The 17,398-nt window shown below is 34.1% G+C and overlaps 2 protein-coding genes across 4 annotated transcripts in view; one reads left to right on the top strand and one right to left on the bottom strand.

Annotated features, from left to right (window-relative positions):
• The window catches only part of LOC117394985 (mitochondrial fission regulator 1-like), a 28,517-nt gene extending 25,348 nt beyond the window's left edge, over nt 1–3,169 (top strand). The window contains exon 8 of the mRNA XM_033993783.3: nt 1–3,169. This exon is cut by the window's left edge and continues 782 nt beyond it. The gene's annotated coding sequence lies outside the window, so the exon portion shown is untranslated.
• A 962-nt stretch (nt 3,170–4,131) lies between these two features.
• Nucleotides 4,132–17,398, bottom strand: part of LOC117395001 (high affinity cAMP-specific 3',5'-cyclic phosphodiesterase 7A-like) — a 45,096-nt gene continuing 31,829 nt past the window's right edge. For 2 of the 3 annotated variants that reach the window (XM_033993817.3, XM_033993823.3), the window contains 11 exons: nt 16,463–16,552; nt 15,214–15,365; nt 13,715–13,778; nt 12,932–13,027; nt 12,298–12,398; nt 11,411–11,542; nt 10,786–10,877; nt 6,881–7,025; nt 6,500–6,596; nt 6,110–6,190; nt 4,132–5,825 (listed from right to left, as the gene is read on the bottom strand). In XM_033993817.3, coding sequence (XP_033849708.3) covers nt 5,614–5,825; nt 6,110–6,190; nt 6,500–6,596; nt 6,881–7,025; nt 10,786–10,877; nt 11,411–11,542; nt 12,298–12,398; nt 12,932–13,027; nt 13,715–13,778; nt 15,214–15,365; nt 16,463–16,552 — 1,262 coding nt within the window. In that variant the 3' untranslated portion in view covers nt 4,132–5,613. The remainder of the gene's footprint in view (nt 5,826–6,109; nt 6,191–6,499; nt 6,597–6,880; nt 7,026–10,785; nt 10,878–11,410; nt 11,543–12,297; nt 12,399–12,931; nt 13,028–13,714; nt 13,779–15,213; nt 15,366–16,462; nt 16,553–17,398) is intronic. The other variant, XM_033993819.3, reaches the window with a different exon arrangement.

Here is a 17,398-nt window from a genome sequence, read left to right as displayed (position 1 = left end):
TTTAGTGTTTCATAAAGTGTGCCAAGTGAGTACAGTACAACTTTAACAAAACAGTTTAAATGCTACACTAGTGATTTTTTAAAAATTATTTATTTTTGTGAAATATAAAAATGTACTTTTCTTTTCTTGGTACTTTTTGGAATAAAATATCACATTCCCGTGTTTGACAGAGAACACTTCCACAATACATAAAGGGTAACACCTTCATGTGAACTCATAGGAGTAACATCTGTAACAAAACTTCTAATAGAAGAATCCGTGAAACACCACTTTCAAATCCCAAGGAGGGAAAATACGTATTTTGGGAGATCTAATCTGTGTTAATGCTGACCACCTTAATACATTAATAATAATGTGTCATCTTGTGCATTATGAAGAACTATGAAGCAAATATGAGCAAATCTGTTTGTGAAATGATATCTATACACAACCCTTTTACAAAAACAAAGATCACACTCTAACTTCTTTTGAACAAAAAAATGATGGTATTGTCTTGTTTTTTTAATCTTAGAATTGTGCAGTATGTATTCATATCCGAGACCCTAATTTATCTGCCAACTTGCAATGCTTTTCAGTGCCAACTTCCCAACAAAGGCCTTAGGACATTGGAGGCTATTGGTTGCTTTTTAAGATGGTTAGTTTTGTGTGTTGATTGTCCCATCAAAATGTGTCCATTTGGTCTAAAGTAAGGGAGTTAAGCCTGGGACAGACAGGTGCAGCGCGGCACCGCTGGGCATTTTCACAGTGCGATACCGCTAGTCCGCGCCCGGGCACACATGAGTGGTATGCACTACACGACTGACTTTTCTTACAATATTGTAGAAAAATGTAATGTTACAGTAGTTGTCAGTATATATAATTTACATATATGGCCAAAAGTCTTGTATCACCTAGTAGAATATTAGGATGCAGACATCATTATGAATGCACTTTCATTATTTTGTTTAACATCATGCAATCAAAGACACTACAAAACATCACACAAGTCTACCTGAAACTACAATAGTAGTACAGTACTTCATGTTACATTTCGAAATGTCACATTTTTAAATTTTTGGAAAACTACAAAGCGATATGTAATTCAATATGTTGAAATAATTATTCTATAGCTGTAATGCCCTGATATAATCTGATAAACAAACCAGTGTTTTTATTTAGTAAAGTTGTTTTTCTGTCATCTATACGCAGGTGTATGAAATGAGAGGTCAACTTAGCAAAGAAACATACAATACACTGACAGCAAGTAGCCTACTACAAAAGTGTTAGAAAATATATCCTTTTACAGCCAGTTATTTAGTAAAAATAGTAGTGAACTACTACAGAAATAATAAAGGCAAAACATGATAACAGTATCAAATTGGCTATAGGATAGATGCTTATCAGAGGTGATGTATAAAATACTGAGCTGCCTGTCCATGTATGAAATATGGGAGGGATCAAACACTTCAGGGTGTTTGGACACCTCTGTAGACAACATTTTCATTCATGAATTTTCGTGCCAAGCATGTGTTGTCAGCACTTGGCTGTGATTGGTTAATCCACACACTGTACCGCACGGCAGCCAAAAAATAATCCCTCTGGATTCGATTTGAGTGGCACCGCTCAGCGTCACTGCAGGACTTGCGGTATCATTTTTGCCGCCTGTGTGCTACACAGTGCTGATCTGTCCCGGGCTTTACACTACAAGTTATTTGATTTGGTGATTTCAAGAACAAAGGCCTATAGGAATGAGGATTGATATCAGAAAGAAAAAAAAAACTATTACTTACACATTTGTGGCTATTATTAACTGTCCCAAGCATTGAAGTGAAGTGATTATTTTTTTTCTTCTTTTTTTTTTTTGAGAAATGACAAAGCTTTTTTGTATCCAGTTCCTTGTCTTGCAAGGACTTATTTGGGTATTTATCTAGTAATCAATAGTAACTGATCAGTTTGTATGTGTAAGTAGGACAAGGAGTGGGAGAGAGATAGGATAATTGTTACAGTAGGCTATAGTGTTTGAAACGATCAAAGGTAAATAGGATAGTGGTAACATTATTAGAACAAATAACATTTAGTAAGAGACTGTTTTTTGGTTTTTTTTGGTTTTTTCATTTAGCATACTTCCTCCATAAAACCCATTTTATAAAACAAGTGTTGCACTCATTTCACTGGAGCAATTGAAACATTTATATTGAAAATGACACATTTTAGCAGTGCACTTTATTTAGGTACATGGGATTGTAGTGAATGAGTACTATCCTTGGAACGCTCCAGAGCAGTGCAAATAAATTGGAGCATAGCATTCCTCATGCTTTTTTGCTTTATGATTTTATTATTTCCATCAATAAGAACTTTTTATTTTAAATTAAAAACACATTTTTCCAGCTGTTTCTATTCTGTATTAAAGTAGTTATGCATGGCACAAAATAAATTAAATTGTGTTGGGTAACAGCCTTTGAGAATGATTTGCAGTTGGTTTCCCAGACAATGATTACCAGTAATACTGGACTACCTAACCAAACAGTATCCTGGGTAAAAAGATTATTGCTTATCAAGATCTGTGAAACCAGCAGAAAGTGTTGTTCATTATTTTTTTTTTTTTATTTTTTTTTTTTAAGTATTCTTTGTTGTGCAATTCTAAAAGTTCCACTACATCTTCAAATATAGAAAAATACAATTAAAATGAAGGGGTCTCAAAATCCTTCGCTATAGCATTTTAACAAAGGACAGTGTTCCAAATCACATTCCAGATAAGGTACAGTATTTACTAAACCACTGCCAAATCTGGAGATTTTGGGTCTCGTGGCTCAGGATATATCATGACGTTACCTTTACCTATTCTGTTATTTCATCTGGATAAGGTTATTATCTAGACATTGACAGTAAGAAAAGGATAAATTAAGAATAAATGTCAAATTCTAGAATAGCTGCTTCTCAGTTGTGTGGGATTTTATGGATTCAAACACAGCCTGTCACACTACATGTATTTTATTTTAACAAATGGCTTTTGTAAGGAGCATTTCTAAATGTTATTGTTTTGAGGTCTTTTGTATTGGCTCTGTAAACTCAAGATTTACACTTGATGCATACTGTAATGCAGTGATTTAATATTCCAATCAACAGATTAGACCCTCTTCTGCCTGATTTTATTTAAAATAATTTGACTAATAAAGTAAATCTGAATTAACTGTTGATTTGTTCTTTAAAACAAAGTGTGTGTATATTTATTTCGTATATATATTCCTTCTAAAATATCAATATCTGATAAGGGGCCAATTTTATAAATTCACAAAATCTCCTTAATTTCAGATAAATTATTTTGGTTATCCTAGTTTAGACCATATACAGTTGAAGACAAAAGTATTGCCACCCTATGAGAATTCAAGAAAACATGTTAAATGCAGTTAGGCAATTTCAAATATTCGTTCATAACAAAAGTGTTAGCACCTTTACATTAAAAGTCTATAACCTATTTTAATAGAACTAATTAATAAATTTTTATATATAAATTATTTAATAATTATAATATTGAAAGGGATGCAGTGAAGTATAGAAAGATTAATCAAATACAAAAAAAAAAAACTACTAAGGCTGGAGTTTAAGAAAAATAAATGAGAAAATTAGTTCATTTACCCAAGTACATAACAGATCTTGCAGAATTATTATTATTATTAGGCCATTAAGCTCCCTGATGTTAATTTATTTCTGAATTCACCTCAAATGCTGTAGCATTATAACTACCGTGGCATTAACTACCATCTCCTTAGTTATTTTGTACAGTGACCGGTGAGCTGGTAAATCTACACATCTGGTTACATATACGCTATAAACGAGTCTGTTTTAACCAGAGTAATTCCCCATTAAAACCCATGGAGTGCACTTGTACAAAGTGTTATCTGGTCCAAGGTAGTACCTTGATCGGAATATACAGTAGCCTGGTGTAATTCTAGGCAAATTCAGCATTTTCCTGGCTATTTCTACAGAAAAGATACAAAATGAATAATAATTCTTACATTTGTAAAAGTGCAGTGTTTTTTTTTTTTTATATTTATTTATTTTTAAATATAAAATTGAGCTCTAGCACTGTAACCCAATAATCACAATACTAGATTGTTGGTACATTTTGTAAAAAGAAACAGAACCTGCAAACATATGCCAACTTGTTTATTCATCAAAATGTAACTGCAACAGACGTGTATAAAAAGGTACAGCAAAGCCTTTCCAAATGGCCTCACACTGAAGTTCTCCCCAGAATGTCATAACAAATTGTAAACAGGATTATCAAACAGTCTTTTACAGCAATAACAAGGAAAAATCAAATGAAGTAAAATAAGAAAACCAATACAATTGTGCTTACTGTACAGAATCCAAACAACTTAAAAACAAAAAAAATGGAATGCTTGAAGTTTAAAATACATTGGTATTCAATTTCTAACCAAAAAAAAAAAAAACACCACAAGGCCAACAGTTTGACAATGCAATAAAAGTGAAGACGAAAAAACATGCACCTTTTTACGAAAAGAAAAATTGGTTTGGTCACTTTGCTTTATGCATAGTTTTAAGGCATCTGCAACAATGTCTTACAGTTTGCATTTTCAATGTGTATGTTCTTTGAAATTATCAGATTTTCAGGTAATGGTTTCAATAAAACTTTCTTGAGTTGAAAGGGGACCAGTTTTAAGGCCACCTGCCTTCCTTAGTTTCCTCCAGATAAATTGGCAAATACCCTGAGCTAATTTTATATCAATTTAGTTTTTCTCACGGGGTGCTTACTATATCTAATATGGTAGGATCAAGTCACAGTGCAAAAACATTGAGAACTGCAGGCTTTTGTGGCATTTGGTGTGTTTTAGAGATGCAGTCTGAATTTTTGTTCTTTTAGCAATAGGACAACATCCCTATTTAAGTGGTTCTCCACACCTGTGATTCAAGGCAAGTTACAGATCCAACTTTAATAATAATAAAAAATAATAATAATAATAATAATAATAAATAATAATAATACATACACATTTGTAAACAGTCTTCGTGGAGGCAGCAAAAACAGTGGGCTTTTCACATTTTATCTAGATTTTATAATAAGGAAGATAAGCTTAAAATGCATTACTACATTTGGGTTCTCTGTACAGTTTTAAAGAAACCCCAATCCTCAGGATTTTAAATTTTTTTTATTTTAAGAAATAATCATTTAAAAAAACATAACGGCAATAACAAACATTAAAAAGGTGTCAATTGGCACTTTACCAGAACAAAAGTAAGCTTCCTTTACTGTTCCCTTTCAAGAACTATGTGTTTAATATAATTAGGCAAAAAAAAACAAAAAAAAAAACACGACAAGCCAATTGAGGTATCTATGCATTACTTTGTTAAGGAAGGTGGTGAAGCTACAAAATAAAAACAAAAACAGTTGTTTTAGGAGATGGTGTGGGGAGCGGGGGTTAAATCAGGAAAAGCATGTAACATTCATTCCTTCCTGGCATGGATTTCTAGGCAGTCATGGCAGTTGGAGTTAAGTCAGGTCAGGTTCAGTTCACCTTTTCCCACAGGTTTTTTTTTTTTTTTTTTTTAATACCCTTTTCACTTACACCAGGTCAAGCCTACTGTACTGTATGTGGGATCTGGGAGAAGGGGTCATAATTCATGGCTTTCCTGAGGTAATATATCTGAGTCAGCCTCCTCTAAGGTAGGATCAGTGTCATCCCCGCTGCTTGCATGCTCCTGTACCATTCCCTTCCAGCCAGCTTTGTTCAGTGCAAGGTAGCCGAGCATCGTCCGAGAGAGCCTGGTGTCTGAGAACCGAGCCCACTCCACAAACAGGGGCTCCACCACATAGGTCATGAAACCTGGGACACAAGAAGACACCATTAAGAATGCTCCAGGAACATTTACATCCATTAATAGTCAATCTGAGGTTCTTCACATTGACCCCCCACAAACAAGCCTCTTAGGGTGCAGGTCAGTCTCGGTGACCGGTACTGATCCGGCGTGGAATCTTATGTTCTACCTGTTCTATGGCATTCATGCCCTTCTCATTAAGTTCTGGCCATTCTTCATCATTCGTGGCATTAGAACAAAAGACTTGAGACAGTACATTCCCTGTATTACATTCAAAGGAACGTTAGCTTACCCATTTGAATATTTTCAATAGTTTGTGTTTGGCTGTCACATAGTGGGCTTACATCTAGTTTATGTTTCTTTTCAATGTCACCTGAAAGAAAAAAGAAAAAAGCATTTAAAAAGTGAAATACTTTAAAAACATTTTTTACACAGTAGTAAAGGTAATATGGTTCTGTACACCACAGAATGCAAGTTTATATTTTTCCATAGTAAAACATTACACAGAAAAGCTATTCTATAAATATGATGGGCCAGTGGCTTATTGAGACAATGCCCGAAACTAATCCTAAACCAGTTAACAATTCAGCAAAAAGTGTCAGCTTACAGCAGGGGGTGAACATGGGCTGGCCCAGGTTACTCTACCATTCTTAATTCATACGCTGCCATTTTGTGAACTTGCCTTGATGGAAGAATTCCTCGGTCACTTTCTCACTCCAGTGCTTACTCAGTTCCCAGGTCCTGCATGGGTTACAAATATCAGCACACTTGAGTGCCATCTGCAAAAAAGAGAAGAGAACTAACTGGTGGTGCCTTGTACTGTTTCTTTAATTAAAAACAAGGAATAATGATTTACAAGAATAAGACAAAGATGATTTGCTACTAAAGGGGCAAAAACTAAATAAATGTACTGTACATTTGTAATACATCTTAAGAGAAATTAATCACTATTACTTATTTATTTAACATTTTCATTTTGCTTCAATGGGGTAGAGTGTACAGGTTTCACTTACATATTTACTTTCCATACTATTTAATGATACCAGGAGTATAACAGATTTACCTGAAGAATAAAATGTCGATGACCAGCATCGTCTAAACATAGGTCTTCCCGATCCAAATGTGTTCTGAACTGCAACAAGTATTCATTCTGTCTGCTGATGTCAGTGGCTAAAATGAGGGAACCCAACTCTCTCTCGATTCTCAGCCTAAATAAAATAACAAATGAATGAAATGTTTATTTACACTATTGCAAGCATTTGAAAAGCACACTTTAAAAATAAACACAGAATAATATTAAAAAAAAACAAAGAAAGTCAAAATGTCACCATATATAATGTACTTATGTAGAGCAACAGTGACCCCAAGTGGTCAGAAATGTCCACCCACTTTAACCCTTCACTTTTATTAAGTTTGAAAATGTTACTACAGTATAGGCTACAGAAATACAGGTAAGCTTTTAAAAAATACAACCTTTTCAAACACAAAAAAGCAAATGCCCGAGGATATTATATAATTAAAAAGAGCATTCAGTGTATTTTTTATTCCCAATAACTATAAAACATATTTAACGATTGTCATTTCAAAGTTATAAATGCTTTGCTATTTAAGCATGTATAATGTTTTACTGTCCAATATATATATATATACACACACACACATACCGACGAAGGCTATATTTGCATCCTGAGCCATTTATAAATAAATAAATAAATAAATGAATGAATAAATAAATAAATAAAAGTGATAATACCACAGTAGTGACGTCAAAAAGTGATAATTCCTCTAGAGGAAAATATACTTGAACTTTGACCCATTCGACTCCGAGACCATCACCTTCAATTCAAACACAAAATGTCTCTTTTTCAATCACTGGACAACACCCACAGTACACTGTTCATTAATGATAAACAAAATGAGAATACGTTTAAAATAAATAAATAAATAAATAAATAATAAAAAAGGATGTAAAGCTGGTGCATTCATATCTCACAGAAACTAAACGGATAACGACATAGAACGTCTGTTCAGCACTGAAAAACACTATTTAAAAAAAAAAAAAAAAACGAGCTGTACTGCTGAACCTGGTCTTTAATATTAGCATCACAAGGGTATCCATGTATTATAAAAAAAATAAGAGATGGGCCTCTTCAGTGAGAATACAGGAAAACAATTACATCTCGGGTTTCTGTGACAGTTTATAAATTACTCAACCTTCAGTCTTGTAATTTATGACGTCACAGAAACCCCGGATGAAATTGTTTTCCTGTAACTCACTGAAGACCCTCTATTATTCTCTATCTCTTGCATTATATATATATATATATATATATATATATATATATATATATATATATATATATATATATATATATATATATATATATATACACACACACACACACACACACACTGCTGTGCAAAAGTCTTAGACATGTTCAATTTTTCTACTCTGATGCATTATCAGCATCAACAATTTACTCAAAGCCTCCACCAGTGTTTTCTACTATTATAGCAACCTTGATTTGCATAAAGAAAGAAAAACATTGAGTGAAATAGCTCGCATCACTCGATTTTCAAGGTGTGGTATCCGAAGCATAATCAACAAGTACAGAGAAACATCATCTGTAATTGACAAACCCAGGACTGGAAGACTCAAAAAGCTGTCTAACAAGGATGAGCAATACTTGAAGATAATATCCTTAAGGAACAGAAAGAAGACGAGAGTTGAATTGACAACAGAACTGGCAGAAGGCACAGGTGTCGTTAAGAAATAGATTACAATTAATTATTTCAGCAATTTTTTTTTGCAAAACTCCAAAAATGGTAATTAAAAAAGTATTCATACCCTGACAAGGAAAATGAAATTAATAAGTTCAGGCACCTTTAGCAATAATAACCTCTTTTAAACGATTCGGATATTTGTCAATGAGCTTTTGGCATGATTTGTTAGTGATTTTTGACCACTCTTCATTGCAAAATTGTTCCAGTTCATTCAAATTCTGAGGACTTTTCTTGTGCACAGCCTTCAACTCATACCAAAGCTTCTCAAATCGGATTTAGATCAGGACTTTGACTAGGCCATTCCAGAACCTTGATTTTATTCTTCTTTAACCATTCTGAAGTAGATTTTGATGTGTGATGTGGATCATTGTGTTGGAACATCCAGTTGCGCTTCAAACCAAGTTTTGTAGCGGAGGGTTTCAGCTGATTGGCTAATATCTTTTGGTACGCTATGGAATCCATTTTACCATGTATTGGAACAAAATATTCTGTGCCATTAGAGGAAAAACAGCCCCATAGAAGGATATTACCACCTCCTTGCTTGACAGTAGGTATGGTGTTCTTTTCTTTGTACACCTCACCAGACTTTCTCCAAATTTACTATCAGCGTGACCAAATAGCTTGATTTTTGTTTAATCACTCCACAAAACCTTTGAGCAGAACTCATATCTATCATTCAAATGCTGTTTTGCAAACTTTAAGCGATTGTCCTTGTGGAGTGGCTTTTTCCTTGGCCTGTGACCATTGAGACCTTTGCCATGCAATACTCTACCTATGGTTGAAATGGAAACCCCAGTCCCACTTGCTGCCAATTCACTTTGAATATCTTTGGCAGTCAATCTCAGGTTGTTATTAACCTTCCTCGCAATTCTTCTGCTTGTTCTTGGTGAAAGAACCTTCTTTCTTCCAGACTGAGGGAGTGTTGTACTTCTTGATAATAAAAACAACAGTTGAAATTGGGATACCAAGATGCTTGTAAATCTGTATCCTTTTCCAGCTTTATGACAATAAATAATTATTTTCTGCCTAAGGTCTTCAGATAGATCTTTACTTTGTCCCATACTGACTTGGTAATGACAGCAATCATCCTATGCCTAACCCTTTTATACTCTAAGAATGTTCACCTACAATCCAGTATTTTCTAGACTTTTCTAGAATTAGGTTCTGCATTATCATATTGAAGTTTCTAGCACCTTGTAGACAATACTATCACAGCATCAAAGGGTAGATTTTTCCTAAAATTCTTTGTTTTTCGAGAATTTTCTAGAAATTATATATTTCCACTGGGGTATGTGAATTTTTAACTACAACTGTGTGTGTATATATATATATATATATATATATATATATATATATATATATATATATATATATATATATATATATAATCATATATATATATATATATATATATATATATATATATATATATATATATATGAGAGAGAGAGAGAGAGAGAGAGAGAGAGAGAGAGAGAGAGAGAGAGAGAGGAGAGAGGGGTTTTAATCTTGACATTTAAAATCGATCGATTAATCATCCAATATATTAAAATCGATTAATCACACCTGTTTACTAGTGATATGAAATTGTAATGAAAAGCAATTACAAGTAATACAAAGTATTAACATAATGCTATTGTAGCCATCAAATCAGTGAAAGAAAACCCCTTCCAGACAGATGTTTGTGAAACTAATCCAGGTAACATTTATTCTTTTGTCTCCCGGATATACAAGAACTTGATTATGGATTTCCCAATTATACAAAAACGGGAGCCTAAAATGTACATTAAAAATCGATACCAGAAGTTTTAGATCTTCTTTATCTGATTTTTTTTTCTTTATTATTAGTTTAAAGTTAATATAGAAATATGTATATTAGCATATAAATTTACACTCAATTAAAAAAAAAAAAAAAAAAAAAAAAAAAAAAAAAAACACACACAATGATCTTACTAATAACCTCATATTGGCTCTCCTTCCTCTTTTGAGCCTTATGTTCTCACTCAGCTTTACTAACCATTCTCTGCAGGTCACCAGGCCTCAATGAATGCTTGCAGATGGGGGGGCAGTGGAAACATTGCATTATTTCACTTGTGATGTGAGCCAGATCTAGGCCAGAGGACACTTCTGTTTCAGCTGCAATCCAACCTATATATAAAACCTGTAGAAGGTCAGTATTCATACCTGTCTTCCAAGGGAAGGTGTGCAAATAACCCTGACTCTCGAAGCAGGCCCACAGCTGACCTCCAGTGGTGATTTTCTAAAACTGAGGTATTCTGGAAATGAAACACAAATTCACAGTACTCATTTAACACTGTAACATTAAGTAGCAGTATTAATGGAAGTATGTTTCACATCCATTAAGGCCTCTCCAGATGCAAGATAATAAATAGCAAATATGTAATTCACATTTCTATAGCCCCTTACATCTCAAGTATCCTAAAGTGCTTCACACACACACACACCAAGACAAGTAAACCATTCAATTAAAAACAGTCTAATACAAAATGTTATAAAATTAATTTTAAAAAGCGACAAAACGTGGTTTTAAATTAGAAAAAAACAAAAGATAAAAATGGAACAATGAAAAAAAGTCTAATACAAATATATAATAAAATTGGAATTAAAAAAGAAAAATAGGAAGTTCCCTTGAACAGTCAGCTTGTTACTGCTTGCTTTTTCCCCTAAATTAGCACATGTTTTCTTTTATACCAAGTGTGCAGAATACCGCATGCAATAAATAGTAAAAAATATAGTTAGAAAAATATGCATTTAAGTGGAGTTTCCAGACTGTGAAAAGGGGCCTTACCTTGTACAAAGTTGCTAAGTAATGGTTTGTTTTTATGAGGAAAGGCTGATTAACACCTGGATGATCCAAGTCGTGTGTTGTAGCTGCCAACAGACCTAGCAGGATATCCCATGAGGTGAGAGATTTGGCAAGCTTCAAGAAAAAGGACACGTTTTAAAAATAGGAACACACAACATCCTCTTTATAATGCTTTTGTGGTATTTTAAAGTAAAGTAATCTAACAAGATAATTGTATACATTTTTCCCACCATGCTGAAATGTACAGTATTGAAAAGCAACTTTTTTGTTTTTGTTTTAATAAACATGATATCAGGTAATACACTAGGTTAACGAGATCTCCGTTTGCAAGCCTTGCCTTCAGGTCGTCTTGGACATTTCACCTGGAAAGGGAAATTGTCCCCACCCTTTCAGAGCCTTCCTTCCTGTCGGTCACCAACCAGCTGCTTCCCCTAATGACTGACATGCTTTGCAGCCAGTAAGATACTTTGCCCCTGAAGACACTGCTGTGGTGAAAGGACATAGGAAGTGGTACCCAAAAAGCCAGAGGGTATTTTAAGACTTAAATTATTTCAGTTGTGTATTTAGCCAGCATTTCTCAAGTGCTAGATCTTTATCATCTGGAAGAAAAAAAAAAAAAAAAAAAACACACACCACCACAGGATTCTAATATAGCAGCCATCTCAGGTCACAGAGTAATATGAAGGGCAACGTTATATATTGGCCAAGGAGTTTCCAGAACACTGAAAACATGAAGTTGGTACCTCAAATGGGCTACATTAGCAGTTGTACAAAAATATACAAGATCCAGTCACAGGGATGCTTAATATCAGTACATTGCACTGTAATGGAAAAAAGTAATACATTCATTAGGATCATGCCTCACTCACCTTGGGCTCTTTTAAGTAACAGTGCATGGCCTGAGTCACGTCCGCAGCATGGACTGCATTGTGGTAAGGGTTTCGACTGCGGTAGTCTTCTTGAACCATAACTTTAAAAACAACATTTGCAGTAAATGTGAACAAACAGTGAACTGATGTCTAAAGTGCAGTTTTAGCAGCAATACAATTCATATTTAATTGCACATAAAAATGGTCAACATTATATGGTACTGATTACTAATCTGTCTCAAACCTACTGGGAATCTTTCAGGGAATGAACTTCATAGCACTTAATCAAACTTTATTGAGTAAGGATTTAATTTTATATTAAGACACAACCAATTCACAGTTCTGTCCTTCTTCATGTTTGCATTAATACATGTGATTACTACTATTGCTAAAAAGATGAATTACTCTCTTTTATGCATATAAGGCAATCAAGTCAGGACCAGCTAATATATATTTGATATTGCTTAGTTTAAACCTGAAAAGCCCATTTTATTACAATTAACTTTATTGTTTATAGCTAAACACACACACACACACACACACACACACACACACACACACACACACACACACAAAACACACACACACACAAAACACAAAGCCCTTCGGTTTCATTATCTAGAAAGTTATTTACCTAAAAAACTACGAAGTTTTACCATGTCTAAATGGAAGATTTCAGTAAGTCCATAAAGTTTAAACAAATGAAACGTCAAGCTGACCAAGCTGTTTCCTTTAAGAAAAAAAATAGAAACAAAATCAATATGATTATAACAAAAATCAGTTTTCATAATTCATTTGTAGTATAAAAAGGCTTAAATAAATAAAAAAAAGGATTATCATGACTACTTAATTACAGATACCTGTACCCCAATATACAGGCCATGTACAGCATGGCTTTGTCAGGCTGACACGGTTCATTTGTATGCGAGTACATATGAAGTTACTGTAAGTAAAGGTTTTCTTGTTGTAAAATCTGGGATAGCAACTTATTTACAAATGTATCATACATGTATTAGTAATTTGAAAAATGGTCAGCTCAAACCTGTACCACCCCTTTTAAAATGATGTAAATGGCATATCACCAGACAGGAAAGATAGAGTAACAGGATACTATTTGCCATATTTTCAAAGCCTTTCCTCTATTCTTTAATAAACGCCTACTTTTTGAAAGGAGAAAAAAAAATTGTTAATGTTACAAAATGAAAAACAACTTTAAAACGTGTTTAAGAGAATGTGAAATATACAACTTGGATCTAGTTTTGTAAAATTAACAGGTGTTTTACCACTTTCAAAAAATAGGACTTAATGAACGATGACCCTATATCTTGCATTAACTGGTTCAATAACTAAAGTTAACATCCAGCTACTTGTCAATTCTCATCTTTAACTGTTCCTGACCATTTCAACAAAGTCTTACCATTTGTTAATCTGTCAAAAAGAAATATATCAAAATTCCAACTTCCAACTTTTTCCAGCATACACTAAAACAGAAAAAAAATAATGTTTAGGTTCCCAACATAATAAATACATGCATATTATAAATAACCAAGCAAAACTATGGAAATGTGTACTTTGTAGAGAAGAACAAAACATCCTAACATAGCATAGGTCAAATCTACTATACAGTACAACGTCGCATATTTGACCCCCTATGGACTGGGATATAGGCAGCTATGTGAAAAACATCTATAGAAAAAGCATTTACACATCCATAAACAGGTTAGCGAACAAAAACAACACGCAAACTGCTTTAAAACATGGGGACATTTCCTTGCTTTAAAAGTAAGCAAACGTAAACGAGATGAATTGGGCTACAAATACAGTGTTGCTATGCGGTTTAATATAAGCCCTCTCCACACAAAGCTTTTAAAAAAAAAATACAAAACAAAAACGGTAAATGTACAGTAACCTGAAACTGATGGCTTCTTAAATCTAGAAGTCCCTGCCTCCCTGGTTCTGCTTTCTTATTATCTCTGTCACTGTACTTTGCGCTCGCTCTTGATATTGCCAACAGCCATATTCAAATACATTTAAAGGCTACACAGGGACTTTTTTGACGTGAAAAAAAGAAAAAGAAGGACCAGGGTACACAAGTGGAGATTAGATAAAGGGGCATTCAGAACAGAAAATAGGAGGCTTTTTTTTTCTTTTTTTTTTTTAAAACACAGAATCGTGGGAATCTGGAACCAACTCCCCAGTAATGTTGTTGAAGCGGACACCCAGGGATCCTTTCAAGAAGCTGCTTGATGAGATACTGGGATCACGAAGCTACTAACAACCAAAACGAGCAATGAATGGCCTCCTCTCGTTTGTAAACATTCTTATGTTCTTATGGTTCTTATGGTTCTCTCTTAAAGGGAAATGCACCAAAAGGCTGATTGCTATAACGCTTTCTTTCTGTTTCCATTGTGGAAGCTGCATTTGCTGCCAATGCCATTACTCTCCTAGGCTACTTTTAATATTTATTAAGAGAGACGGTTAATTGATCAGGGCGGTTATGTGACGGTCGGATATGCGACTTCCACTGTACTATATTTCTACCAACAAGACACTTGGACCCAGAAGTTAGAATAGCAGATACAGTGAAAAGAGAAAAAAACTCTGCACTGACAAATAGCTGTCGTAGAGTCTGGCACGGTACTTTTGCAATATTTTGTGGCTTCTTAGTTCTAGAATATTTCTAAAAGTGGCTTAAAAAAAGAATAAGTCACTGTGGTGGATTTAATGTTGCATAATTCCAGTTTGACTTAATGTCTTGATAAAAAAAAAAAAAACCACACACTTGCTCATACTTTGCTTGTGATGCTCTGTCTCTAAGAGCTCTAGGGCGTAGGCATGGCACTTTCAGCCAAAAAAGGTTATAATTCAGTATTGTTTTTGTTGTTCATTAATAAGCTATCCCCTCTCCAAACAAACCTTTGCTTGACCAGTATAGTCATCATCCAAGATGTATAAAGGGTTCTGGGGAGGAACACCACGGAAGCAGCGAGAGGAGTGCAGGGATCTCTGGAAACTTAACAGTCTCCGAATCTTCCTCGCTGACACAGGCCCCACAGATTCAGGACGTGCTGGGATGACAACATGGAATCCTTAAGAATTTTACAGAAAACCTCTCATACTCCCAATAAAAGCAGCACAGTACTTTTTTATGTTTAGTTCCTTCACACAAGGCCAGTTTTTGTCTTGTGTAATGTGTCTCATTATTTCAGAGTTTGAGCTGCGTTTTGCAGTCCTCGCCCAAACTACATTACATGTCTTATAGGTACAGTAAGAGATACCTTACATACAACAAATATCCTTATGTAATTAGTCTTAGTTACAATATAATAACATTTAGTGCAGTTTTAAAGCGTACATGACATTTCAATCCAATTTCAGTTAATGTTGACATCAAATTCAAAGCCTGTTCAATTTAGTGTTTATTTTTAAATTCATATTAGGTTCCAATCATTTTTACTTCTCATTTTTAAATAATGCCATGCACTAAAATCAGAACCCCTACCCTTTTCAGTAGATCCCATACTGTGGGAAGAGTCCAGCAGGCGAGAATAGCAGCTGCTCCTTATAATTTAAGTTTATTATTGTGGCTCCAATGAGGACTGCAGTTAGAAAGGTACCTTGGATTCTAGAACGTGCAGCTTTTGAAAACCACATATTCCATTATAGAACTCTAAGAAAACTCTTTACTCATCAATAAAATGGGTCTTTGGAACTTATTAAATTGCTTTTCTTAGTGAGTATCAATATTTTTTTAACTTCACACCCGTCATTATTTCTTGAGTAACCTGTAAACTAGTGGATCTGGCTAAAATAATAATAATATATAATATTAAGAATGCAAAAAAGCAGTTATAATACTATAAGTTACTTATATTTTAGTCATAGGCTGATGAAAAACAAAACTAATGAGGAAACTAGATTGTATAGGATTTGCTGCTCATATTAAATATTGAAACCCTAAGTACTAAACTACATCAAGTAGAATCAGCCGGCAGGACTAAATAAAGCATCTGAAGCTATCCAAACATTACCTCATTAGTAACTCTCTGTTTATTTTTATTTTAGTATTCAATAATACAAAATCCTCTAGCTTACAGCAATATACAATTAACATTTTTATATATATATATATATATAAACACCTGCAGGTTTACTGAACACTCACAGTGCAAAATGCGGAAATCAACGTATAGGTATGGATGAGCGCCTCCTCTTTCGGTTTCAAATCCTACCCGACTCCTTACTCTTACATCACCTAGAAGAAAGCAGTCACAAAACACATTCAGCGCAAGCTTTAATTGATGAATTACATTTTTTAAAAAGGCATTTAAAAACAGTTCTCCCTGCAATTAACTTGTGGTACCGTTGTTCAATGCAATTTTACACAACTTTTCAAACACTTGATGTGCATGCAGCTGCGTGCTACAAGGCAGCACAATTATTTTATTTTTTTTGCCTACCCAAATGCACTGCAGCAGACAAAGCAAACAGAAAAAAAGCTTGTGCGACGCATTCAGACAAAAATCAACATTCTTGAATGATGCTACTCTGTTTAATGCACCCTACATCATATATTGACTTCAGTTCATTTTCATTCAACCTCTTCAAAATGGCAGCTTTCAGCAATTCAGTTACTGATGCTTGTATATTAGAAGTAGAAATTCTCCCACTAGAATTTACTTACTTGAAAACAGCAGTCTGAATATTACACAAGCCCCTATCAAAATACCAAAACCAAGTATTAAAATATAATAGAAGCAGACCATCTACTGAAACTACAGACACCGAAACTAAAGCAACAGTTAAGGGTTATTTTTAACTCTCTTATTGATATGAAAACATAGAACAGAAAGTCCAAATATTAACTTGTTAATATGTAAAAGGTACATTCAACAAATATGTATTATTAGCGTCATCCTGAGTCAAGCCCATTGTTCTCACACTATTGGGCAAAAAAAAAAAAAGAAGTTTTGCAGTAATTTGTATTGCGTCCAGGTTATCATTACATGGAGAATGTTGCTCCCTTTTATTCCAACTACTGGAATGTACAATTTAAATATGTAACTAGTCTGTTCCAAAAGTTTAGTTTCTCCTAAGAAAT

The sequence above is a fragment of the Acipenser ruthenus genome, chromosome 3, assembly GCF_902713425.1.
Source record: "Acipenser ruthenus chromosome 3, fAciRut3.2 maternal haplotype, whole genome shotgun sequence".
Lineage (NCBI taxonomy): Eukaryota > Metazoa > Chordata > Actinopteri > Acipenseriformes > Acipenseridae > Acipenser > Acipenser ruthenus.
This window is presented reverse-complemented; position numbering and strand designations above follow the sequence as displayed.